Source organism: Mesoplodon mirus (assembly GCF_964341445.2).
Source record: "Mesoplodon mirus genome assembly, chromosome: 2".
In the NCBI taxonomy this organism is placed as follows: Eukaryota; Metazoa; Chordata; class Mammalia; order Artiodactyla; family Ziphiidae; genus Mesoplodon; species Mesoplodon mirus.
In genome coordinates this window covers 84,518,761-84,543,192 of record NC_138977.1, presented here as the reverse complement: position 1 = coordinate 84,543,192, position 24,432 = coordinate 84,518,761, and the positions used below count along the sequence as shown (strand labels likewise).

General features: G+C 38.3%; 1 protein-coding gene across 2 annotated transcripts in view; it reads right to left on the bottom strand.

The window, feature by feature from the left end:
* The window catches only part of GRXCR1 (glutaredoxin and cysteine rich domain containing 1), a gene marked incomplete at its 5' end in the record, with an annotated part of 356,205 nt that overhangs the window by 112,737 nt on the left and 219,036 nt on the right, over positions 1-24,432 (bottom strand). The window contains one exon of one of the 2 annotated variants that reach the window (XM_082611036.1): positions 21,488-21,871. The exons of the other annotated variant lie outside the window; for it this stretch is intronic. Within the exon in view, the coding sequence (XP_082467162.1) occupies positions 21,488-21,871 (384 nt within the window). Of the gene's footprint in view, positions 1-21,487; positions 21,872-24,432 lie in introns of those variants that run through there. 2 annotated transcript variants of the gene reach the window in all.

Here is a 24,432-nt window from a genome sequence, read left to right as displayed (position 1 = left end):
CATTAATCTAATTCCTGTGTTCCCAGAAAGGAATATTCCACTAAGCAACACAGGAAGAGGCCCACTAAAATTAAAGCTATAGTTGACATGTGGTCCCCTTGGGTTCATCATGACAGTGATCCAAGTGGCATAAAAAGGAGCTACCACACTGGCAGGAGTAACTAACACTGATTGTCTCAAGGAGGTAAACTTCCACTATATATTAGGGGCAGATAAAAATATGTCTGGTATTCAGATGCCGCTCTTGGTACTCACTTGGTTTTAAATGTAAATGGACAAGTATAGCAATCACTGCCTGATAAGCACATAGTGACCAGAGGCTCAGAATCCACAGGGACTGAGAATATGGGTCACCCAACCATGCAAGACACCTCGACAAGCAGAAGGGTTAGCTAGGAGGAGGAGGTCTACAATGGAAAGTAAGAGAGAGATAAAACAAAAATCACTTTAAGACAAACTGCAGTGTGCGGGCTATAATTTGTCCCACTAACTCTCCCACTAACTGGGGCATGGCTGTGCCTGGATGAAATAAACTCTATGGGAGAAGCAAGTAAATCTGAACAGTGCAAGAGATGGACTGTTGTGGATGCTCCACACTCCCTCCACAATGTTGGTTCACTCACGCTCCCAGCCACTGTGAATATTGGCTGCTAAAAACTCACAGCTTCCCCCTTCTCTGGATAAATGTCTCAGCAGAATGGATGATGCCTTGTTACACACAGACATAAACACACACACATAGACTGCCAATGGCCAAAGACAGACTAACACAGGCATGACAAATGCCAGCCCCTTCCTGCAAGATGGGAACAAATCCATGGTACAATTTGTATTCCAAGTATCCAGGCTGAAGCTGGTCTCTAGCCAAGGTCACTTCTTTGCTTAGCTTTCTTGCCATCCTAGCCTGTTTCCTCCATCCCTTTTCTGCTGAGAGTACTCCCTCAATAAATCACTTGTCACAAGAATCCAATCTCAGGTTCTCCTTCTAGGGAACTTGACTTAAGACAAAAGAGCTCTTTATCCATTCATTTGTCAATGGACATTTGTCTCCATGTCTTGGCTGATGTGAACAGTGGTACTATGAACATAGGGGTATATGTTTCTTTTTTTAAAAAAATTTTATTCGAGTATAGTTGCTTTACAATGTTGTGTTAGTTTCTGCTGTAAAGCAAAATGAATCAGCTATATGTATACATATATCCCCTATTTTTTGGATTTCCTTCCCATTTAGGTCACCACAGAGCACTGAGTAGAGTTCCCTGTGCTATTTAGTAGGTTCTCATTAGTTATCTATTTTATACACAGTATCAATAGTGTATACATATCAATCCCAATGTCCCAATTCATCCCACCCCTCCCTTTCCCCCTTGGTATCCATATGTTTGTTCTCTACGTCTGTGTCTCTGTTAGAGGATATGGTACATACATACAATAGAATACTACTCAACCATAAAAAAGAATGAAATAATGTCATTTGCAGCAACATGGATGGACCTAGAGATTATCATATTAAATGAAGTAAGTCAGAAAGAGAAAGACAAATATCAATACTATATGATATCACTTATATGTGGAATCTAAAATATGACACAAATGAACCTATCTATGAAACAGAAACAGACTCATGGACATAGAGAACAGATTTGTGGTTGCCAAGGGGGAGAGGGTTGGGAGAGGGATGGAGTGGGAGGCTGGGGTGAGCAGATGTAAGTTATTCTATATGGAATGGATGAACCACAAGGTCCTACTGTATAGCACAGAGAACTATATTCAGTATCCTATGATAAACCATAATGGAAAAGAATATGAAAAAGAAGAATGTATACATATGTATAACTGAATCACTTTGCTGTACAGCAGAAATTAACACAACATTGTAAATTAACTATACTTCAATAAAAAAAACAATACCCCTTATAATCACTCCAAAGGACATGAAATACTTACAAATCTAACAAAACGTATACAGGACTTGTATTTTGAAAACTACAGTTTGCTGATGAGAGAAATTTTAAGAGATCTAAATAAATGGAGAGACAGAACGTTTAAGAAAAAAGGACAAAGGATCTCTCTGGAGTAAGAAAAATAATGGAAAAAAAATTCAGATGGCAGATCAAAATGAAAGTCAAAATATTTGGGTACAATTGTTTTTTCATTGTTCTTTCATCGAACTGGGATGTTGTCAGTTTATATCATACAAAATAAATTAATATCCGCCTTGCAAATTTGCTGTGAGGATCGAAGAAACAGTATTTCTAAGAAAGGTACCTAAGTTAATTTCTGTCAGTGTAGGCATTCAAAAAGGGTTGCTCTTATTCCTAATACTAATAGTATTCCTTTAAATAATTTTTTAAACCTTGTTTATGACTAGCAGAATCAGGAAAGCTGGAACAGCATTGCTAAGAGGCTTGCTGAGAGAGGGTCTGCCCTGCTCTGCATGCAGAGAGCTGCTTTATCATCGTTCTCCTCAAATGGAAAATGAGTTCCACCTCACTGCCTGCGGAGCTCTGAGGGGACAGCTTCCGAGGCAGGTGTGGAGGAAGAAGCTGTGGGAAGGAGCCCTGTGACTCCGTAGTCACTCTGTTTTGTATTTTATTTTGTTTTTGATTTAATGTAGGCAAGCAGGAGGGAAAAAAATAAAGCAATATGCACTGCTTGGGGGAAGTTCTTTTCTGTTTTAGATGGCTCAGCCTAGGTCAAGTGTGGCACGCACCTTTTTAAAATTACACAATTAGACCCTACTCTAGATATAATAGATAACTAATATAATTACACGTTTACTGTTATTAGTTAATAATAAATTGTTTACCATCCCTCATGTTATTTGAGGTTTCTGAAGTTCTAGTGTTAGAATAATGAAAGCCATCCAGTAAAAAGCTCCAGGCCTGAGTAAACAAGGATGGCATCCAGAAATCCAAAGGAATGAATACTGAAAAAAAAAAAATTAGAAAGAAGTAAACCTGGAAAGACAGGAAAAAAACAAGGACAGGCCAAAAAAAGAAAAAGGTACACAGATTATACTATAAGATCACTATTGAAATGCTTTTGTATGGGCCAATGTGAGTCAAATTGCATAAAATAAAAATTAAGTCACATCAAAGCTCTTGGATAATGGTGTGGCAGGCACAGTGGCTTGCTTACCCAGCAGCTGTTTCCAACCCCAGGCTCCAAGCTCTCCTCTGCCATAGAGGCAATGCCATGACCTCACATTCCCAGCCTTCTATTACAGCAAACAGTGGCCATAAGAGCCTATTCTGGCCATTAAATGTCAGAGAATGCTTCTGAGAAGTTTCTGGAATTCTCTTTTCTTTTCTGATAGGAGAGGCAAACCTACAAAGAACGTTCTCTTTTGCCACCCCTCCCTTTCTGTTTTGGGCTCTGGCCTGGCAGCCATCTTGGATCCATGAGGGAACTTCACCAATAAGCCAAGGATGATAGAGCAGAACAACAGGAACTGGGTTGTTTATCACCTTACCAACCAACAAACAACCTCAGCAACAAACAGCCTTTTCTAAACTTCTTCTGAACTGATAATAATAAATGTCTGTATTTTAAGCCATGTCTAGTAGTCTACTCTGTGGCTTACAGCAGAGTGCATCCCATAAAAATACAAATGATTCCCTGATTAGTGTTGAAAGGCATAACAAGTCAATCCAGGCTACTACTAAGGAAGAGATGGAGTCCATCTCTACCCAGAAGGAGCGGGCCAAGCTTTTAGGATGACAGGTGTTGTAGAGGAATGTTCAGACACAAGGCATGTGGGCAGCTGGCTGAGCTCACAGGTGTGCAGCCAGGCTGGTAACCATGTGGTCTAGCAGCCACAGGAGGTTAAAACAAGTGAGTCAAAGACAAAAGGACCAGGTAGGCGCCAGAGCCAGGACAGGAGCTGCAACAGAGGAACTGGCCTCAGGAAAACAGGTTTGTGTAGCAGAGGCTAAGCCAAGTTTAGAGGCAGCAGTTGAGATTTTCTGAAGGGAAGTGAGTGCAGCCAATAAAACCTGCAGTACCACGATGTCTTTTCAGGAGTGGCCCAGGAAGTCCTATGCATCTTTTAAAAGATATTATATGAGGGGAACAGGATGGCTATGAGACTTACAGAACTGGGTCAGATGCCCTGCCTCTATCCCTTTGTAAGCTCCTGAGTATTCACCATATATTACAGTAACTGAGTTTGTCTTCCTCATGAGAAGGAATTTAGTTCCTCTGAGGATAGAAATCATGCTTTATTCATATCTGTGCCCTCATTGCCAAGGAAAGTACTTAACAACGATTGACTCACAGTTTGTGGGATGGAAAATAAAAATAATAACAGTTTTATTGAACTCTTACAATGTGCCAGGCATTGTATAAAATGCTTTATACACAATAGTTCATTTATTTCACAAGAACTAGTCACTATCATTACCCCCACTTAACTGATGAGGAAACTAGGGTTTACAAAAGTTAAGTAAATTTCCCTAGAATACCCACTTAGGATATTCAGACTTTGCATCAGAAACCAGGCCATCTCCCTCCAGAGAACAGTGCTCTTACCCATTAATAGAGGGATCAATCCCACACACCCTGCATTAGAAGGCAAAGTCTTAATCACTGGACCACCAGGGAAGTCTCAGATTTCCTAATACTTTTTTAACTGAAAAATAATCATAACTGTATGCACTAAACCTACAGGTAAAAGCACCAGGCACTCAGAGAGGCAAACTCCAGCCTTCAGGCTCCTACTGCTGCATCTGAATTGTGCTTGAAGCTTCATGACTCTAAAAGCCCAGTACTGCTGAGTATTAATTCAATGGATTTAACATGCAATGTTGTGCCATGACTACAAGCTATCTCCTTCCCAGAGATCATAGTTACTGCCCTCAGATTATAGGAATTAGAATGCATGACCTCTTCAGAACAAATGACTCCCCTACTGATAAAAAGTTTCTGGCACTATAAGAGTTATGTACAAGGATCATTTTTAAAGAACGTAATAAGAAGAAACCCATGGAGTGATCCTCTAAGGCTGACATAGTCTATGTCACAAACACTTATACATCATTTGTCTCTCTCTTCTTTTCATATTAGATTAAGACTACTAGTTTAATTTTATTGCTTCCTAATACTTAGTAAAATACACTTGCCACTTCATTAAGGATTCTTAATATTCTTTAAATTTATTTCTTCACTCACTTGATCTTACTCCATGCTGATAATATGCCATGCTCAAAACTGTGTTCTGCTGACTCAGTAAGGTACTGAAGTATGGGGGGGGGGGTGGTATAACACCAGAGTCCAAAAGGATTTTAACAGCCTGGACTAACACAATAAAATTATATTCTGTTGAATGTAGAGTCTTGTACATATATACAGAAAGGAAACTAACAAAACAGTATTACATTAAATGAAAAATACATGTTTTATGGGACCGAAAGCTTAAACTTCATGAATCTTTTCATTGAGAAAAGATGATTAAGTGAGTCAAAAAGATAAGGTCTTCTTTGCAGAAATATTACAGAGAAAATTCAGGCATCTGATTAAAGGCTGGGCATTCGTTGCTCAGTGGATAAGAGCTCAATCTCTGGAGTCAAACGTTCTGGTAGTTATATCACTTATCATCCTGTGACTTTGACGAAGGTACTCAATATCCGTGAGCTTGGACCAGTTTGCTTCTGCAGCTTAACAGACCACCCCAAACTGAGTGGAATACAGACATAAGCACTTATTGCTTGCTCATGAGTCTGAGTGGGGACTAACAATCTAGGATCTAGGCTAAGCTCTGCAGGGCTTGGCTTCAAGCTGTTGTTGGGTCCAGGTCTGTTCTTTGTGTCTCTCACTCTTCTAGGACCAGCCAGACTCCTGTAGCATGTCCTTCTTTTGGTGATGGAAGGAGTGCAAGAGGCAAACCCCAAAATGCAAGCACATTTCAAGCGTCTGCATGTGCTACATCTGTTACCATCCCATTGTCCAATGGGAGTCATGTGGCCAGACTAAAGTCACTCCTGTCTTCAGGTAGCCATGGCAGAAGTGTGTCAGTGTACTACAGGGAAAGGGAAAAAACAGCCAATAATTTAATCTACCACAAAGCCCTAGTTTTCTCATAGACAAAATAAGCTTACCACACCTACGAGGTGTGGTAGGCAGACTAATAGCCACCCCAAAATGGCCATGCCCTAATCCCCACAATCTGTGAATACATTACCATAAATGGCAAAAGAGATTTTGCAGAGTGACTATGTTAAGGATCTTAAGATAAAAAGATTAGCCTGGGGCTTCCCTGGTGGCACAGTGGTTGAGAGTCCACCTGCAGATGCAGGGGATGTGGGTTTGTGCCCCGGTCCAGGAAGATCCCACATGCCGCAGAGCGGCTAGGCCCGTGAGCCATGGCCGCTAACCCTGCACATCCGGAGCCTGTTCTCCGCAATGGGAGAGGCTGCAACAGTGAGAGGCCCACGTACCACAAAAAAAAAAAAAAAAAAAAAAAAAAAAGATTAGCCTGGATTACTCAGGAGAGCACAACGTAATCATAAATACCTTTATAAGAGAAAAAGGGAAGTGGAAGAGTTAGAAAAGAGATGTAACAGTGGAAGCAGACATCACACGAGCCAAGGAATGTGAGCCTCCAAAAGCTGGAAAAGGTAAGGAATGGATTCTCCCCTAAAGCCTCCAGAAGGAACATAGCCCAGTTGAAACCTTGATTTTAGCCCCCTAAGACTCATTTCAGACTTCTGACCTCTAGAACTGCAAAGCAATAAACTTGTGTTGTTTTAAGCCACTAAGTTTGTAGCAATTTCTTTCAACAGCAACAGGAAACTAATACATTAGGTAATTATCATTGCTCAGTCCTTCCTAAATATGGATACTGCAGGCTTTATTTTTCACATAACCAGCATGACTAATCTGGATGCCAAAAGCCCTGCTTTTCATTTCAGAGGAAAATTATGAGTCCTTTGTCATTGAAAAGGGGAGTATTTACTTGGGACCGTTTGGAAGAAGTACAGCAGAATCTTGGGACATGAGAGGACATCACTTCTGCCAGATGCTCCATGAGCAATGTGCTGATAGCTGTCAAAGGAAGGTGCTCAGGAGACAGCCAAAGGGGACATGTGAACCTGGCTCTACACCAAAAGCACCATGCAGGTGAGGAGAGCTGCTCTGCAAGCATGGGCTGCTTCTAGGGCCCCCGTAAGCAGGGTTGCCTGCAGCTTCTCCATGCTGACCCAGTTCTAATCCATGAAGCCCCAACCCCCAACCTCTAGACCCACTGACTTCCTCTAAGGTCATAGCCCATCCACCTCTTCTCCCCTTCCTAAGATGACCCTCATTTAGTCTCCACTGGTTTGGGTCTGCGACTTCTCCCTATTCTCTTTCCACTGACCTGTTAGAGCATAATTCCCCAGCGCCTACTCTTCTAACACAGACTGTCTCTTGCAAATCAATACCTTGGCTTTCATTCCTCTATCCACCTGTGGACTAGTCAAGCTTTCAGAGTTTTCATATAATAAAGATATTTAATTTCCATATCATTAGTTACATAAAAGATACATAAAGGAGCAACTTAATTCTTTCATGGCCTATTTTTATTGTTTAAGAATCAATAAAATAAGGAATACTCCTCTAATTTGGTCTATTAACTATAGGGGAGAGTTACATGGACAAAAATTACATCTATTTCTTCCCTTCTAATGAAAGGTTCTAAGACATAAATAATTTGTCAGGGGGAACCTTCAAGATGGCAGAGGAGTAAGACGTGGAGATCACCTTCTTCCCCACAAATACATCAAGAATACATCTACATGTGGAAAAACTCCTACAGAACACCTACTGAAGGCTGGCAGAAGACCTCAAACTTCCCAAAGGCAAGAAACTCCCCACGTACCTGGGTAGGGCAAAAAAAAAAAAAGAATAAACAGAGACAAAAGGATAGGGACAGGACCTGCACCTCTGGGAGGGAGCTGTGAAGGAGGAGAAGTTTCCACACACTAGGAAGCCCCTTCACGGGTAGAGACTGCAGGTGGCGGAGGGGGGAAGCTTCGGAGCCACGGAGGAGAGCGCAGCAACAGGGGTGCAGAGGGCAAAGCGGAGAGATTCCCGCACAGAGGATCGGTGCCTACCGGCACTCACCAGCCCGAGAGGCTTGTCTGATTACCCGCCAGGGCGGGCGGGGGCTGGGAGCTGAGGCTCGGGCTTCTGTCGGATCCCAGGGAGACGACTGGGGTTGGCTACGTGAACTCAGCCTGAAGGAAGCTAGTGCACCACAGCTAGCGGGGAGGGAGTACAGAAAAAACTCTGGACCTGCCTAAGAGGAAAGAGACCATTGTTTTGGGGTGCATGAAGAGAGAGGATTCAGAGCACTGCCTAACCGAGTTCCAGAGATGGGCGCGAGCCGTGGCAATCAGCGCAGACACCAGAGACAGGCATGAGACTCTAAGGCTGCTGCTGCAGCCACCAGAAGCCTGTGTGCAAGCACAGGTCACTACCCACACCTCCCCTCCCAGGAGTCTGTGCAGCCCGCCACTGCCAGGGTCCTGTGATCCAGGGACAGCAAATGGCGCACCTCAGGCTGGTGCAATGTCTCGCCGGCCTCTGCCGCCGCAGGCTCGCCCCGCATTCCATACCCCTCCCTCCCCCCGGCCTGAGTGAGCCAGAGCCCCCTAATCAGCTGCTACTTTAACTCTATCCTGTTTGAGCGTAGAACAGATGCCCTCAGGCGACCTACATGCAGAGGCGGGTCCAAATCCAAAGCTGAACCCCGGGAGCTGTGCGAACATAAAAGAGAAAGGGAAATCTCTCCAAGCAGCCTCAGAAGCAGCGGATTAAATCTCTACAATCAATTTAATGTACCCTGCATCTCTGGAATACCTGAATAGACAATGAAAAATCCCAAAATTTAGGTGGTGGACTTGGGGAGCAACTGTAGATTTAGGGTTTGCTTTCTGCATCTAATTTGTTTCTGGTTTTATGTTTATCTTAGTTTAGTATTTAGAGCTTATTATCATTGGTAGATTTGTTTATTGATTTGGCTGCTCTCTTCCTTTTTAAATTATATATATATATATATTATTTTCTTTCCATTTTCTCTTTTTGTGAGTGTGTATGTGTATGCTTCTTTGTGTGATTTTTGTCTGTATAGCTTTGATACTATCATTTGTCCTAAGGTTCTGTCTGTCCGTTCTTTCTCTGTTTGTATGTTTGGGAGTTTATTCTCATTTTTTTTTTTTGTATAGTTTTTAGTGCTTTTTATCATTGTTGGATTTGTCTTTTGGTTTGGTTGCTCTCCTCTTGCTTTTTTTAATTACTTTTTAATTTTTAATTTTTAATTTTTAATTTTAATAACTTTATTTTACTTTTTTCTTTCTTTTTTTCTCTCCCTTTTCTTCTGAGCTGTGTGGCTGACAGGGTCTTCATGCTCTGGCCAGGTGTCAGGCCTGAGTCTCTGAGGTGGGAGAGCTGAATTCAGGGCATTGGTCCGCCAGAGATCTCCCAGTCCCATGTAATATCAAATGGCGAATGCTCTCTGAGAGACCTCCATCTCAACGCTAATACCCAGCTCCACTCAATGACCAGCAAGCTATAGTGCTGGACACCCTATGCCAAACAACTAGCAACACAGGAACACAACCCCACCCATTAATAGAGAGGCTGTTCAAAATCATAATAAGTTCACAGACACCCCAAAACACACCACCAGACATGGTCCTACTCACCAGAAAGACAAGATCCAGCCTCATCCACCAGAATGCAGGCACCAGTCCCCTCCACCAGGAAGCCTACACAACCCACTGAACCAACCTTAGCCACTGGGGACAGACACCAAAAACACTGGGAACTACAAACCTGCAGCCTGCGAAAAGGAGACCCCAAACACATTAAGTTAAGCAAAATGAGAAGACAGAGAAATACACAGCAGATGAAGGAAGAAGGTAAAAACCCACTAGACCAAACAAATGAAGAGGTAATATGCAGTCTACCTGAAAAAGAATTCAGAGTACTGATAGTAAACATGATCCAAAATCTTGGAAATAGAATGGAGAAAATATAAGAAATGTTTAACAAGGACCTAGAGGAACTAAAGAGCAAAGAAACAATGATGAACAACACAATAAATGAAATTTAAAATTCTCTAGAAGGAATCAATAGCAGAATAACTGAGGCAGAAGAAAGGATAAGTGACCTGAAAGATAAAATAGTGGAAATAACTACTGCAGAGCAGAATAAAGAAAAAAGAATGAAAAGAACTGAGGACAGTCTCAGAGACTTCTGGGACACATTAAACACACAAACATTCGAATTATATGGGTCTCAGAAGAAGAAGAGAAAAAAAGGGACTGAAAAAATATTTGAAGAGATTATAATTGAAAACTTCCCTAATATGGGAAAGGAAATAGTCAGTCAACTACAGGAAGCACAGAGAGTCCCATCCAAGGAGAAACATGCCAAAACACATATGAATCAAACTATCAAAAATTAAATACAAAGAAAAAATATTAAAAGCAGCAAGGGAAAAGCAACAAATAACATACAAGGGAATCCCCATAAGGTTAACAGCTGATCTTTCAGCAGAAATTCTGCAAGCCAGAAGGGAGTGGCAGGACATATTTAACATGATGAAAGGCAAAAACCTACAACCAAGATTACTCTACCCAGCAAGGATCTCATTCAGATTCGAGAGAGAAATTAAAATCTTTACAGACAAGCAACACCTAAGAGAATCCAGCACCACCAAACCAGCATTACAACAAATGCTTAAGTAACTTCTCCAGGCAGGAAACACAAGAGAAGGAAACACAAGAGAAACACAAGAAACACAAGGAAACACAAGAGAAGGAAAAGACCTACAATAACAAACCCAAACCAAAACCTACAATAACAAACCCAAAACAACTAAGAAAATGGTAATAACATACATATCAATAACTACCTTAAATGTAAATGGATTAAATGCTCCAACAAAAAGACAGACTGGCTGAATGGACACAAAAACAAGACCCGTATATATGCTGTCTACAAGAGACCCAGTTCAGACCTAGGGACACATACAGACTGAAAGTGAGGGAATGGAAAGAGATATTCCATGCAAATGGAAATCAAAAGAAAGCTGGAGTAGCAATTCTCATATCAGACAAAATAGACTTTAAAATAAAGACTATTACATGAGACAAAGAAGTACAGTATATAATGATCAAGGGATCAATCCAACAAGAAGATATAACAATTGTAAATATTTATTCACCCAACATAGGAGCACCTCAATACACAGGCAAATGATAACAGCCGTAAAAGGGGAAATTGACAGTAACAGAATCATAGTAGAGGACTTTAATACCCCACTCTCACCAATGGAAAGACATCCCAAATGAAAATGAATAAGGAAACACAAACTTTAAATGATGCATTAAACGAGATGGACTTAATTGATATTTATTGGACACTCAACCCCAAAACAACAGAGTACACTTTCTTCTCAAGTGCTCATGGAACATTCTCCAGGACAGATCATATCTTGGGTCACAAATCAAGCCTTGGCAAATTTAAGAAAATTGAAATCATATCAAGTATCTTTTCTGACCACAACGCTATGAGACTAGATATCAATTACAGGAAAAAAAAATCTGTAAAAAATACAAACACATGGAGGCTAAACATTTTGCTATTAAATAACCAAGAGATCACTGAAGAAATCAAAGAGGAAATCAAAAAATACCTAGAAACAAATGACAATGAAAACACAATGACCCAAAACCTATGGGATGCAGCAAAAGCAATTCTAAGAGGGAAGTTCATAGCAATACAATCCTACCTCAAGAAACAAGAAACGTCTCAAATAAACAACCTAACTTTACACCTAAAGCAATTAGAGAAAGAAGAACAAAAAAAACCTCAAAGTTAGGAAAAGGAAAGAAATCATAAAGATCAGATCAGAAATAAATGAAAAAGGAAGGAAACGATAGCAAAGATCAATGAAACTAAAAGCTGGTTCTTTGAGAAGATAAACAAAAGTGATAAACCACTGGCCACACTCATCAAGAAAAAAAGGAAGAAGACTGAAATCAATAGAATTAGAAATGAAAAAGGAGAAGTAACAACTGACACTGCAGAAATACAAAGGATCATGAGAGATTATTACAAGCAACTATATGTCAAAAAAATGGACAACCTGGAAGAAATGGACAAATTCTTAGAAAAGCACATCCTTCCATGACTGAACCAGGAAGAAATAGAAAATATAAACAGACCAGTCACAAGCACTGAAATTGAAACTGTGATTAAAAATCTTAAAACAAACAAAAACCAAGGACCAGATAGCTTCACAGGCAAATTCTACCAAACACTTAGAGAAGATCTAATATCTATCCTTCTCAAACTCTTCCAAAATATAGCAGAGGGAGGAACACTCCCAAACTCATTCTACAAGGAGGGAGGAACACTCCCAAACTCATTCTACGAGGCCACCATCACCCTGATACCAAAACCAGACATGTCACAAAAAAGAACCCTACAGCCCAATATCACTGATGAACATACATGTAAAAATCCTCAACAAAATACTAGCAAATAGAATCCAACAGCACATTAAAAGAATCATACACCATGATCAAGTGGGGTTTATCCCAGGAATGCAAGGATTCTTCAATACATGCAAATCAATCAACGAGAAATGTCATATTAACAAACTGAAAGAGAAAAACCATATGATCACCTCAATAGATGCAGAAAAAGCATTCAACAAAATTCAACACCATTTATGATAAAAACCGCCAGAAAGTAGGCATAGGGGGAACTTACCTCAACAAAATAAAGGCCATATATGACAAACCCACAGCCAACATTATTCTCAATGGTGAAAAACTGAAACCATTTCCACTAAGATCAGGAACAAGACAAGGTTGCCCAATCTCATGACTCTTATTCAGCATAGTTTTGGAAGTGTTAGCCACAGCAATGAGAGATGAAAAAGAAATAAAAGGAATACAAATCGGAAAAGAAGTAAAGCTGTCGTTGCTTGCAGATGACATGACACTATACATAGAGAATCCTAAAGACATTATCAGAAAACTACTAGAGCTAATCAATGAATTTGGCAAAGTAGCAGGATACAAAATCAATGCACAGAAAATTCTTGCATTCCTATACACTAATAATGAAAAATCTGATAGAGAAGTTAAGGAAACACTCCCATTTACTATTGTAAGAAAAAGAATAAAATACCTAGGAATGAACCTATCTAAGGAGACAAAAGACCTGTATGCAGAATACTATAACACACTGATGAAAGAAATTAAAGATGACACAAACAGCAGGACAAATATACCATGTTCTTGGATTGGAAGAATCAATATTGTGAAAATGACTATACTACCCAAAGCAATCTACAGATTCAATGCAATCTCTATCAAACTACCAATGGCATTTTTCCCAGAACTAGAACAACAAATTTCAAAATTTGTATGGAAACACAAAAGACCCCAAATAGCCAAAGCAATCTTCAGAAAGAAAAACAGAGCTGAAGTAATCAGGCCCCCAGTCTTCAGACTGTACTACAAAGCTACAATAATCAAGATAGTCTGGTATTGGCACAAAAACAGAAATACAGATCAATGGAACAGGATAGAAAATGCAGAGATAAACCCACACACATATGGTCACCTTATCTTTGATAAAGGAGGCAAAAATATACAATGGAGAAAAGATAACGTCTTCAGTAAGTGGTGCTGGGAAAACTGGACAGCTACATGGAAAAGAATGAAATTACAACACTCCCTAACAGCATACACAAAAATAAACTGAAAACGGATTAAAGACCTAAATGTAAGGCCAGACACTATAAAACTCTTAGAGGAAAACATAGGCAGAGCACTCTATGACATAAATCACAGCAAGATCCCTTTTGACCCACATCCTAGAGAAATGGAAATAAAAACAAATATAAACAAACGGGACTGAATGAAACTTAAAAGCTTTTGCACAGCAAAGGAAAACATAAACAAGATGAAAAGACAAGCCTCAGAATGGGAGAATACATTTGCAAATGAAGCAACTGATACAGGATTAATCTCTAAAATATACAAGCAGCTCATGCAGCTCAATATCAAAAAAACAAACAACCCAATCCAAAAATGGGCAGAAGACCTAAATAGACATTTCTCCAAAGAAAATATACAGGTTGCCAACAAACACACAAAAGAACTCTCAACATCAGTAATCATTAGAGAAATGTAAATCAAAACTACAATGATGTGCCACCTCACACTGGTCAGAATGGCTGTCATCAAAAAGTCTACAAACAATAAATCCTGGAGAGGGTGTGGAGAAAAGGGAACCCTCTTGCACTGTTGGTGGGAATGTAAATTGATACAGCCACTAAGGAGAACAGTATGGAGGTTCCTTATAAAACTAAAAATAGAAATACCATATGACCCAGCAATCCCACTACTGGGCATATACCCTGAGAAAACCATAATTCAAAAAGAGTCATCTACCACAATGTTCGTTGCAGCTCTATTTACAATAGCCAGGACATGGAAGCAACTTAAGTGTCCATCGACAGATGAATGGATAAAGAAGACGTGGCACATATATACAATGGAATATTACTCAGCCATAAAAAGAAGCAATATTGAGTTATTTGTAATGAGGTGGATGGACCTAGAGACTGTCATACAGAGTGAATTAAGTCAGAAAGAGAAAAACAAAGACCGTATACTAACCCACAGATGTGGAATCTAAAAAAAAAAAAAAAAATTGTTCTGAAGAACCTAGGGTTAGGACAGGAATAATGATGCAGACATAGAGAATGGACTTGAGGACATGGGGAGGGGGAAGGGTAAGCTGGGACGAAGTGAGAGAGTGGCATGGACATATATCCACTACCAAATGTAAAATAGATAGCTAGTGGGAAGCAACTGCATAGCACGGGGAGATCAGCTCGGTGCTTTGTGTCCACCTAGAGGGGTGGGATAGGAAGGGTGGGAGGGAGATGCAAGAGGGAGGAGATATGGGGATATATATGTATGTATATAGCTGATTCACTTTGTTATACAGCAGCAACTAACACAATATTTTAAAGCAATTATACTTCCATAAAGACGTTAAAAAAATTTGTCAGCAGTTAGGTGAGATAATGAATGATTAGAAAAATAAAATTAAGTAAAGAGATCTAAATTCTTAGTTGAATGGATTTGTACACATAAATAAAATTTCCTTAACCAAAAATTTTTGTATGGTATTTTATTCTGTGTATCATTTTGAAAATTCCTTCCAGGCAATAATGACTGAAGGATTGATATATTTTTATAGTGTGTCAATTTATAGACTATTAAATGTTTATATTGCTTTATACAATATTCAGAATACTGTATTTAGGAGAATGATCAGAAATCTGCAAGCATGAATAAGCCAGCAGAGGATATTTTTATAGTCCTACTCTTATACTGTTTTTATGAAGTTTGGAAACACTGGGTGCTAATTTCCTAATTATGTGGTAACCATGGTCTGCCAGTAGAGTTCATTAAGTTGTTTCAAGTCATCTTGTGGAATCTGTGGGTTTGTTCAGCATGTTGTTCTAAAGTCAAAATTAAGATAGATTCATGGGATTTATCTTCAAGCAATTAAAACAAAGCTTCCACAAATTTAAATATCATGATGATACAAGAATTCTGATAAGTTGATGAAAATGAGAGATATTCCAATTTAGATATTTCTTGCACTAAGGAGAGAAAATTTTAATAAGATTCACAAGACTTGGATAAGTGAGTGCTAATAGTCAGAGTCACCATTCCTGACTTTAGGGGACTTTTAGGTAATCTTGGGAACAGATTACCCTTCAGTTCTTGGGCCTAGATCAGAACAACATTAGAAAGAAAACAAGAGAAGCTGAAGAAAGGAATCTAATATAATGATGGTCCAACAAGAGAAAGACTAAAACCGAGAAAAATATAAGCATTGGAGAAGTGAAAAATGGGTGGCAGAGGCTATGATAGGCCAACAAGAAAATAGAGGAGGGGAATCCTCTAGAGATGGGAAACAAAGTCAAGTGTAGTATCTGAATTCTTCCAGGAATCACTTTACACAACCATTCATTATACACTACTGAATATTCCATGAAGGCTGGAATTGGGTTTTATTCCTCATCTTATCTAGCATAGTGCCTGCTCCATAATAGATATGCAGTAAATGGTTATTAAATAAATGATTGAATGAATATTAAAGATAACTCACATCAGAAATAATTGATTGGAGCAAGCTACCAATACTTCACCATGCAAACTCTATTCCTATTCAATACAGGAAATCTCCAAAGATAAAGAGATGGAAAAGAAGGAAATAACCACTAAGAGAATGTCACTGAATTCATTAACTCAAAGTAAGAATATTTATTGAGGTCCTAATTAGTGTCAATGTCAAATGCTGTGATAAAGAGTAGCAAAGTGATGGTATGTGGAAGGTGGTCACAGTACTCTGTAGTTTACAACAATTCTTTAATTGTACACAAATAATATAGCAGTAGTACCAACTTATTTTTTGGTGCTTTTTTTCTGCTTCTTGGATGATGTCACCTAATTTCTTAATGTAGCTTTCTGCATCATTTGAAATTGTATCAAAAAATCCTAGGATTTCTTGCCTACTAAGCTAAGAAGGCAATATTCCATTAGTAGATGCTTGCTTTGATAGACTATTGCATAAGAATTTCCCTGGATAAATGTGATTTTAAATCCTACAACTTAATGTTTCATATACAGAAAAGAGCTCAAATTGTAGTTAATTGATTAATAATGATACTACCTTATAGAGTTGTTATGAGGAATAAATATGTCAATGCACATAAATAATGAGAACAGTGTCTGGCATTCAGGAAGTACTTAAGCAGTGTTTACTATTATTCTTGCTGTTGTTTTTCCAGAGTGGTCCACATAAACCACTGAGACTAAAGAGTCAAGAGTATCACTTCCTTTTTTCTGGAATATTATCTTATTACCAAAGCTAGATTCAGTGAACCAGAGATGGATAAGAAGTATGACCTGAAACTTCTGTTAATACAGATTAATGGCTGCATGCTAAGGTCAGTGAGCAAAGCTGAGCAGCTGTCTTCCTTGAGTGAACCTAGCCATCCCCCTGTAGTCTCAACTCCTCCAATCTCATGACACTTCAATCAAATGATGCTATAGAAATGATGTTTTGATAAATTTTAAAAGTATAATTTAAAACTGGATGGAAGCTATTTAACTGCAGAAAAACCTCCCCTAGGTGAAGGTTGAACATTCAATAAATGATAACTTTTCAAAGCTGCTAACCAAATGCTGAAGTTTCATAAGACCAGATGATATCATAACATGATATATTTAGTCTTGTAAATCTTCATATTCATTATTATTATAACATTTCAAAAGGTAAAGTTGGGAATTTTATAGAGCATAGAGCATTATACTTTTAAAAACTAACAAAGCCAAAACAGCAAAAGGCAGAATTCTAGCTTTGGGCCAAACAATTAATTTCTCTGATATTCAGTTATTTTAAAACAAACATCATCATAATAATAATATCCTGTTTATTTCACAAAATTTTGGATACAATTAAGTAAAATAATGTCTGTAAAGCCCTTTGCATAATGTAAATTGTTCTGCAAGTGCATTATTATTTTTATTTTATTTTTCTTGAAATGTTAGAATGCTCATAAATATGAGCACAATGGCCAGAGGTATGCATGTGTATACATAGATGGAGGTTAATGTCTAATTCAAGTTCTTATAAAGGAGCCAGCAAATTATAGTATGTGCTGTAATTACCTTCCTTCTTTGCATCTATTTTTCTCTAATACAGTAATGTTAAATTTGTAGAAAAAGAGGGAACTAAAATTATGGAAATTATAGTACGTGATTCTAACAGAGTATGCTTACAAAGTTTGAGGATAAGGTCAAGAAAAGATTACCATCTGAAATGTAATCTCGTAAAAATAAATTAGAAAAAATTAATGACCTTAATTGTCTGTATCATTGACCCACCCTAAGAGACTTTGGAAATAATGTTGCTGCTAAGAGCAAGGTGTATCTCAAATTCAATCATGTGAACTGGGTGGAGAGCTATGAGCTATGCAGTTGTTTTGCAATTTGCCTTGCATGAGATAAAAAGGAATAATTTTTTTAAATAAAAAATAATCTCTCTAAAATTTTCAAATAATGGGTAAATTTATTATCAGATAGAAACATCATTACAGCACAATTTCTTAAAGAGAACTAAAAAAGAACACCTATATCAGAGAATAATGGTAAGATTTCTAGGCCTGTTTCTAAACAAACTAGTGATGGATAAATTAGGGTACCAATAGGAAACATGCCTATCATTATACCTGTATTTATCTTTGCCTCAGGAAATACCCTCCTGGTGATTTAACCTGATCAGAAAAAAAAACCATAGATCAATACATATCTTCTTCATTTTCCTCATTAAACATTGAAGCCATAAAGAACACTAAGGAATATTTTTTATTAAAATTTCCTTTTACGTCTAGGTCAATAATTCTCTTTACTGTACGTAAGAACAACCTAAACAGTTTCTAATACATGCCCATTTCCAGGCCATGACTAGATTCTAGGTTTTCAGATTTCCAAATTGGCCTCTCTTAAGCATTACATTCTTGTCATCTCTGAGAGAAATGAAAAAGTCAGGCATCTGAAAAGCCATAACTTAGACCAGCTCCAGGCTCTTAAGTGATTCACCAACGAACCACAGTCTATAAGGGCCACCTGATCATCCAGGTGACCTTTTCTCTCCTGGCCCATCAGTACCCTTAAAAACCTTGATTAATACTGCATATTCTCAATTACCCAGAATTCTATAGGGTAAATTAATTGACAAATGAAATGAAAATTTGTTCTAATGTCTCTTTTACAGACAACTTTCTAAATAAGTGCTGCTAAGAAGTGTAAACGTTTGGAGCAAATAATTTCAATGACTATTCTCTGTACAGTTGAAATTTTTGCAAAGCACATGCCAATGTTTTATGAGACAGCAATAACATAATGGAAAACTAACAGAGAGGAAGCAAAGTGATTTACAGGGTCTTTGAAAGATATTATTTGTATTTAGGGCTCCCCCTCAAGTTTCAGATTGAGTGCTTTAAGATTTTATAACCTAAAAAGGGAAGAAAAACTTGACTGTTTCTTCAATCACAGTTCCTTTCTTCAATAAGATTGGCTGTGCATTGGAACCTTAATCAAATATCCAAGATATGACTCCTGACTCCTCACTTTTCCTCACTGAAAGAAATTGCTACATTACAGTTACATCTAATTAAGTTTGCTGCTTACTTTCCAAGGAATTCGGAAAATATACAGAGATCCAGGGAAGAGTCACATCTGGCCCCTATATCACACTTAGGGGAGTAATTGAATGGTAACTTCTGCTTTTACCCCCTGGGGCTTCTCTGCTACTGTATTGTGGGATGCCTGTGGGCGTGACCTACTCAGTCATCCTAAGACATATGCCTAAGTTATTTGTCATCCGTTATGACATACACATCTCTTAGCAAGCAGCAAGTATCCAAGTCAGCTCTCAACATAACGCTGTGTAGATTGCACTGCACAACTCTAAGCGGTGCTGCTCACACAGTGATGTGAATGGAGCCCCTTAGAATAGTGCAGCTGGCAGCCTGATTCAAGGTAGGAGCTCCTTTAACATTTTATCCTGGAGGGATGGGAGAATATTCCCATGACGATGATGGCAATGATAATGATGATGAAACTAATGACAATGGCCCAAATTTGTGAATACCTACAATGTGCTAATTACTGTACAATTATTTTTAAAAAAGAATGACCAAAAGAAATTGATTAAATATCAGACTTTGAGGGACCTCTGCTAGGAACCATGATTGTTTTCTTAAAGCATGGGGTAAATGGAATGAGGTTAAATTATTAGAAAATGACAGATTTTTCTTCTCCAAAAAAGGGTGGGATGGAATTATGCATAAAAATATAAGTAAATATTGTAATCTAATCTAGTACTAAATTCGGACTTTGGAAGTTCTTCTATTTCCTCCTTGTGAATATACAGCAGTATCAGGATAAAGCCATAGGGAGGAAAAGCTCTTCTCTCATAGGTTTTGAAGATTTAAGGTATTTACTCATAAATGATAGGTTTCTTGAGAGATTTGAACAACAAATTCAAATCTAAGTACTAAAATTGGTACAGCAGTTTTGTAAATAATCCTCCAAATCATACAGCAATTGAAATCATGACAAGCTAAATTAATTACAAGAATGCAAACATTTTTAAACAATTGTTACAGAGTCTTGGTCTACACTTTAGCAATAACAATTTCTGCATTGGGTGAAACACAGAGGCCACTAAGATGAACTCAACCCAATGACTAGAAATCCACACAGTATTGCTTCCAACCTAGTAAAACGCAGTCATCAGTTTCTGATTTTTGGTTCTCAACCCCCTCCCCTAATCTGTGAAATCCTTCATGGGTAAATTCTATAAATGAAAAACTCCTTTGCTTTTAACTGCTTTTATCCTTTGATTTCTTTTCTAAATCTTCATGATGTAACTTTTTCAAATACTTCATTTAAATGAAAAATAAGTGTCTGGTTAAAATCCCCACCACTCCCGTGTTGTTATATAATGTCAAGGCATTGAATAATTCATCACAAGAGATTATTTTATTTAAATATTAAGAATAATATAAAATGGTATTACAATGAAAAATACTGGCTTGCTACCTTAATGGTAGTGATTATGAATTCCATTCCTGAAATAATGATGCCTGTTTTTAACAGAAAATCATTTCACCAATGCTTCCAGGCAATTTCAAAAACTTAACATAAGATCACTGTCAAAGGCCCAGGACCTGAATAATATATTCCTACATTACTGCGCAGAATCTGTCATATCTTAAGGACTAATTTTTTACTATAAGATCTGGATCTCAATCTGTACATTTATAGAATAACTTTTTCAAGTGCTGCTCTAGAGTTCTTAAGCAAATTAATGGAGAAATCCACCTCAGATGAAATCTGCAACCTCCCCAGGAACGGGAGGAAGCCTTTATATCTGCATAACATTCCAGCTGAATCCAACTCCACTGAATGCAGTACTCAGCCTTTTCTGGTTTAAATATCTATACAAGTGATGATAAATGCTAAACTGGTGTCTTAAGGATGATTAACTAGAAATTAACTCCTAAGCTTTGCTCAAACACTTTGAAGACTACAGTCTGTCTTCTTCCCTTCCTTGGCTAAGAAACAGAAATATTGTTTTAGTCATTACACCCTAGAAGATGACTACCTAAATGTTAGGAATTTGGCTTTGAGAAGTCAATCTAGTTTGTTAAGCATATGACCTTATTTTTAAGCAATAACTGTTGAGACAATATCCTCGACGTAGAAGTGACTCATGAAGTATGTAGGAATCATGAATAAGAGAGGTTTGCTTTAAACTGGATAACAGAGATGTGTTGAGATGGTGAATTAGAAACAAAGATCAGGAAGTACAAAGTACAGTGACTTACCTGTAATACTTTGGTCAGATTGTTAAATAGAGCTTGTCCAGCACTGACTTTATATTTAACACCTCTTACTGTGCCATTTTTGCTTAAAATGTTGACTCTTCTTGTACCAAACCCCTTCTCGCTGGCAGCCCTTGCTAACACCAGCAAGTTATCCTGGTCATTCTCCTGCTCGTCCCCTTCCGATCCTATGTGGCCATTCTGCTGTCCATCAGACTCACTGAGTCCATCTATGCCACAGACACTGGCACATTCAGAATCCACAGAGCCTGCCGGTCGCCCATCTTCATATACCTCCTTCAGAACTCGCCCACTGTGAGAGGACGCGATCCGAAACCGGACTTTCCGTGACCTGTCATTTTCTGGCTTCATCTCCCTTTTTAGCATGGTCCCATCCACATAATAAGCTGTTCACATAATTCTGGTTCCCTGGTTACTGCATTAGTCCACTTTCCATATAACAATACCAGAGCTTAATTCTAGTGACAGCAGCACTCATATGAAACTAACATCAAAACGAAAGAAGATTCCCAAGAACTTACAGTGCATCTCTGCTATTAATAATGAATGTGTGTGTGTGTGCTATGGTTACCTTTAAACTAAAACCTGCAAAGTGATCCGAGCCTTTAAATATTAAATAGCCATGGTGGACGCTTTAACAAGACAAGTGCAAGAAAGTAGCATGCAATGAAACAGAAAATAAGTATGGGGCAAGGAAATTAAAGATTTGAACTTTGAAGCCAGTGGTGAGTGTTGAAAAGGATCTTAGCAGCAGAAATACCTCTAACAGCTCAGAATGGAGACCAGGGATAAAATATGGAATCAAATGTGTAGGATGGGAGGTGTCATAGTCTTCTCACAGTGCTTATTCCTTCTGTCTTTCATGCTCTTTAAAAAGGGTAGTGAACATATTACATGCCTGCATAGAGCTATCAATATTAGCTCTTACTAAATCATCAGTTAGACTTCATCCATGTTGCATATGATGAATTTTCAATCTACACCTTCATCTTCATGCACAAGTAGTTTTACTGAAGAACAGCTTTTTAACAGGTTATAACAAGGAATATCATTTCTTTTGTTGCTTTCCCACTTTTGCTAGCAGAAAACACTCCTCTCTTTGACAAAGGGAAAGCTTTTGGATAGGAAACATGGAACAGCTAGGGAAGAATGGAAAATCCTCCAAGCCAGCCAGATCTGCCAAAGCAATCCAGGTGATCAGCATTGATAAATATCATATCCAAATCACCCATGCATAGAGAACGGTCCTCCTTACGCTGTGCTCAGTGGATTTTCTGTCACTTTGGCAAGCACCTGAAGTTCTTAAGATACAAGGACATATTGGAACTTATACCATAGTAAGTGCCCCAACCTGTCTGAAACTCCAGAGAGAGGATACTTAGCTGGCTCTCATACTGAGCTTCAAGCTTTTTTTATCTTTATAAGTCTTTACCTGATTATAAACTCAATTTATACTTACTTCAGAAAATACTTAACAGCTTAAAGTTGAAAAGTCACAACTAATGTCACTAGAGACATTAGTAACTTTGTGAAAGGTCTTCCAGTGTGTATGAAGGTGAGATGCTCTGATGCACACATAACTACATTGCTCAGCCTCTTGCATTTAAGGGAGAGGAAGCAAATGCTTAGCTTTTGCTGAGGGGATGTGAGCAAAAGTGACGTGTCATTTGTGGGCCAAGGCAGTTGACAGGCAGTGTCCTGTCCATGCTATTTCTCTCCCCATCTGCTACCTGGACGGCCCCAGCAATCTTGCCATATGCTGAGCTTGTCAGAATCACAGAGAAACTCACAGCCATGACCACTGCATTGGACTACAAGTAAAAGGAAGTATATGCTAGTGTAAGAAGATATGTACCCTGATGTATAGTATGCCCTAGATATTTATAATTCACACACCTGTCTTAAGCTAAAATAAAAAAGTAAGCTGTTCTTTTCAGTGGATAAATCTTTGTAATTCATTTTTCATTCAGGCAATGAGTATCCCACAACCATCTACTGAGTGCCACCCAGGAGTAAGACATAGCTGGAGACTATAGTTAATATAAAGATATATAAAATTATGTCTCATACCTTCCATTGGTAACATAATGCTTAGACAAAATAGCTATAGTTCAACACAGTGTATTTTAAGCACATACAGAATCCCTCTTTCTTGAAATAACAAAATTTCTAGTCATCGCCAATAAAACATACCAACGCTATTCTCAACACTCTCCACTCTCATTCTGTTTACAATTTGTTCCCAGCTGCTCAATGTAAACATAGCACTTTCTAACTACTCCACTTGCCACCTTTTCCCAGTGTAAGTTTATTATTCCCTACATTATAATTGCTTTGCCAGTCTAGCATCCTCCCTTGAGCAAGAATTTCCTTCTTTTCCTTCAGAGGTATTCTTACCATCATTTATTCATTTAACAATATTTATTGGGCACCTACTAAATGTCAAAAACTTGCTGGATCTATGCAGGTGAATGTATTAGGCATGATCCCTGCCTTGAGAGTTAGACAGATAACATTCAATAAACAAATAAAGATAATAATAAAAACTGTAACAAGCATGACCAAGTGAAAAAAAGTGGATATAATCAGAAACGATATAAGTAGGGAGCCTATTTAGAAAAATCACAGTAAGCCTCTGTGAAGAGAAGACATTAAACTAGGATCTAGCAAAATTAGAAGAGATTGATTGAGGTGAGGAGGAGTAGCTGGAGATAGTTCCTAAACTTCAGTGGCAAGTGAAAAGGCCCTGAGGCAGAAAACAATAGGTTCGTTGAAAGAACTAAAAAAAGACAGAGTGGCCAAAGACAAGTATAACTCCCATTCTTCAAAGCTCTTCTCAAAAGAGGGTAAGACTAGCAAGACCTTTCCTTCCCAACCTAACCCTTGATTTATGCAATCCCTCAAAACATGAACAAAACCCCCATTAA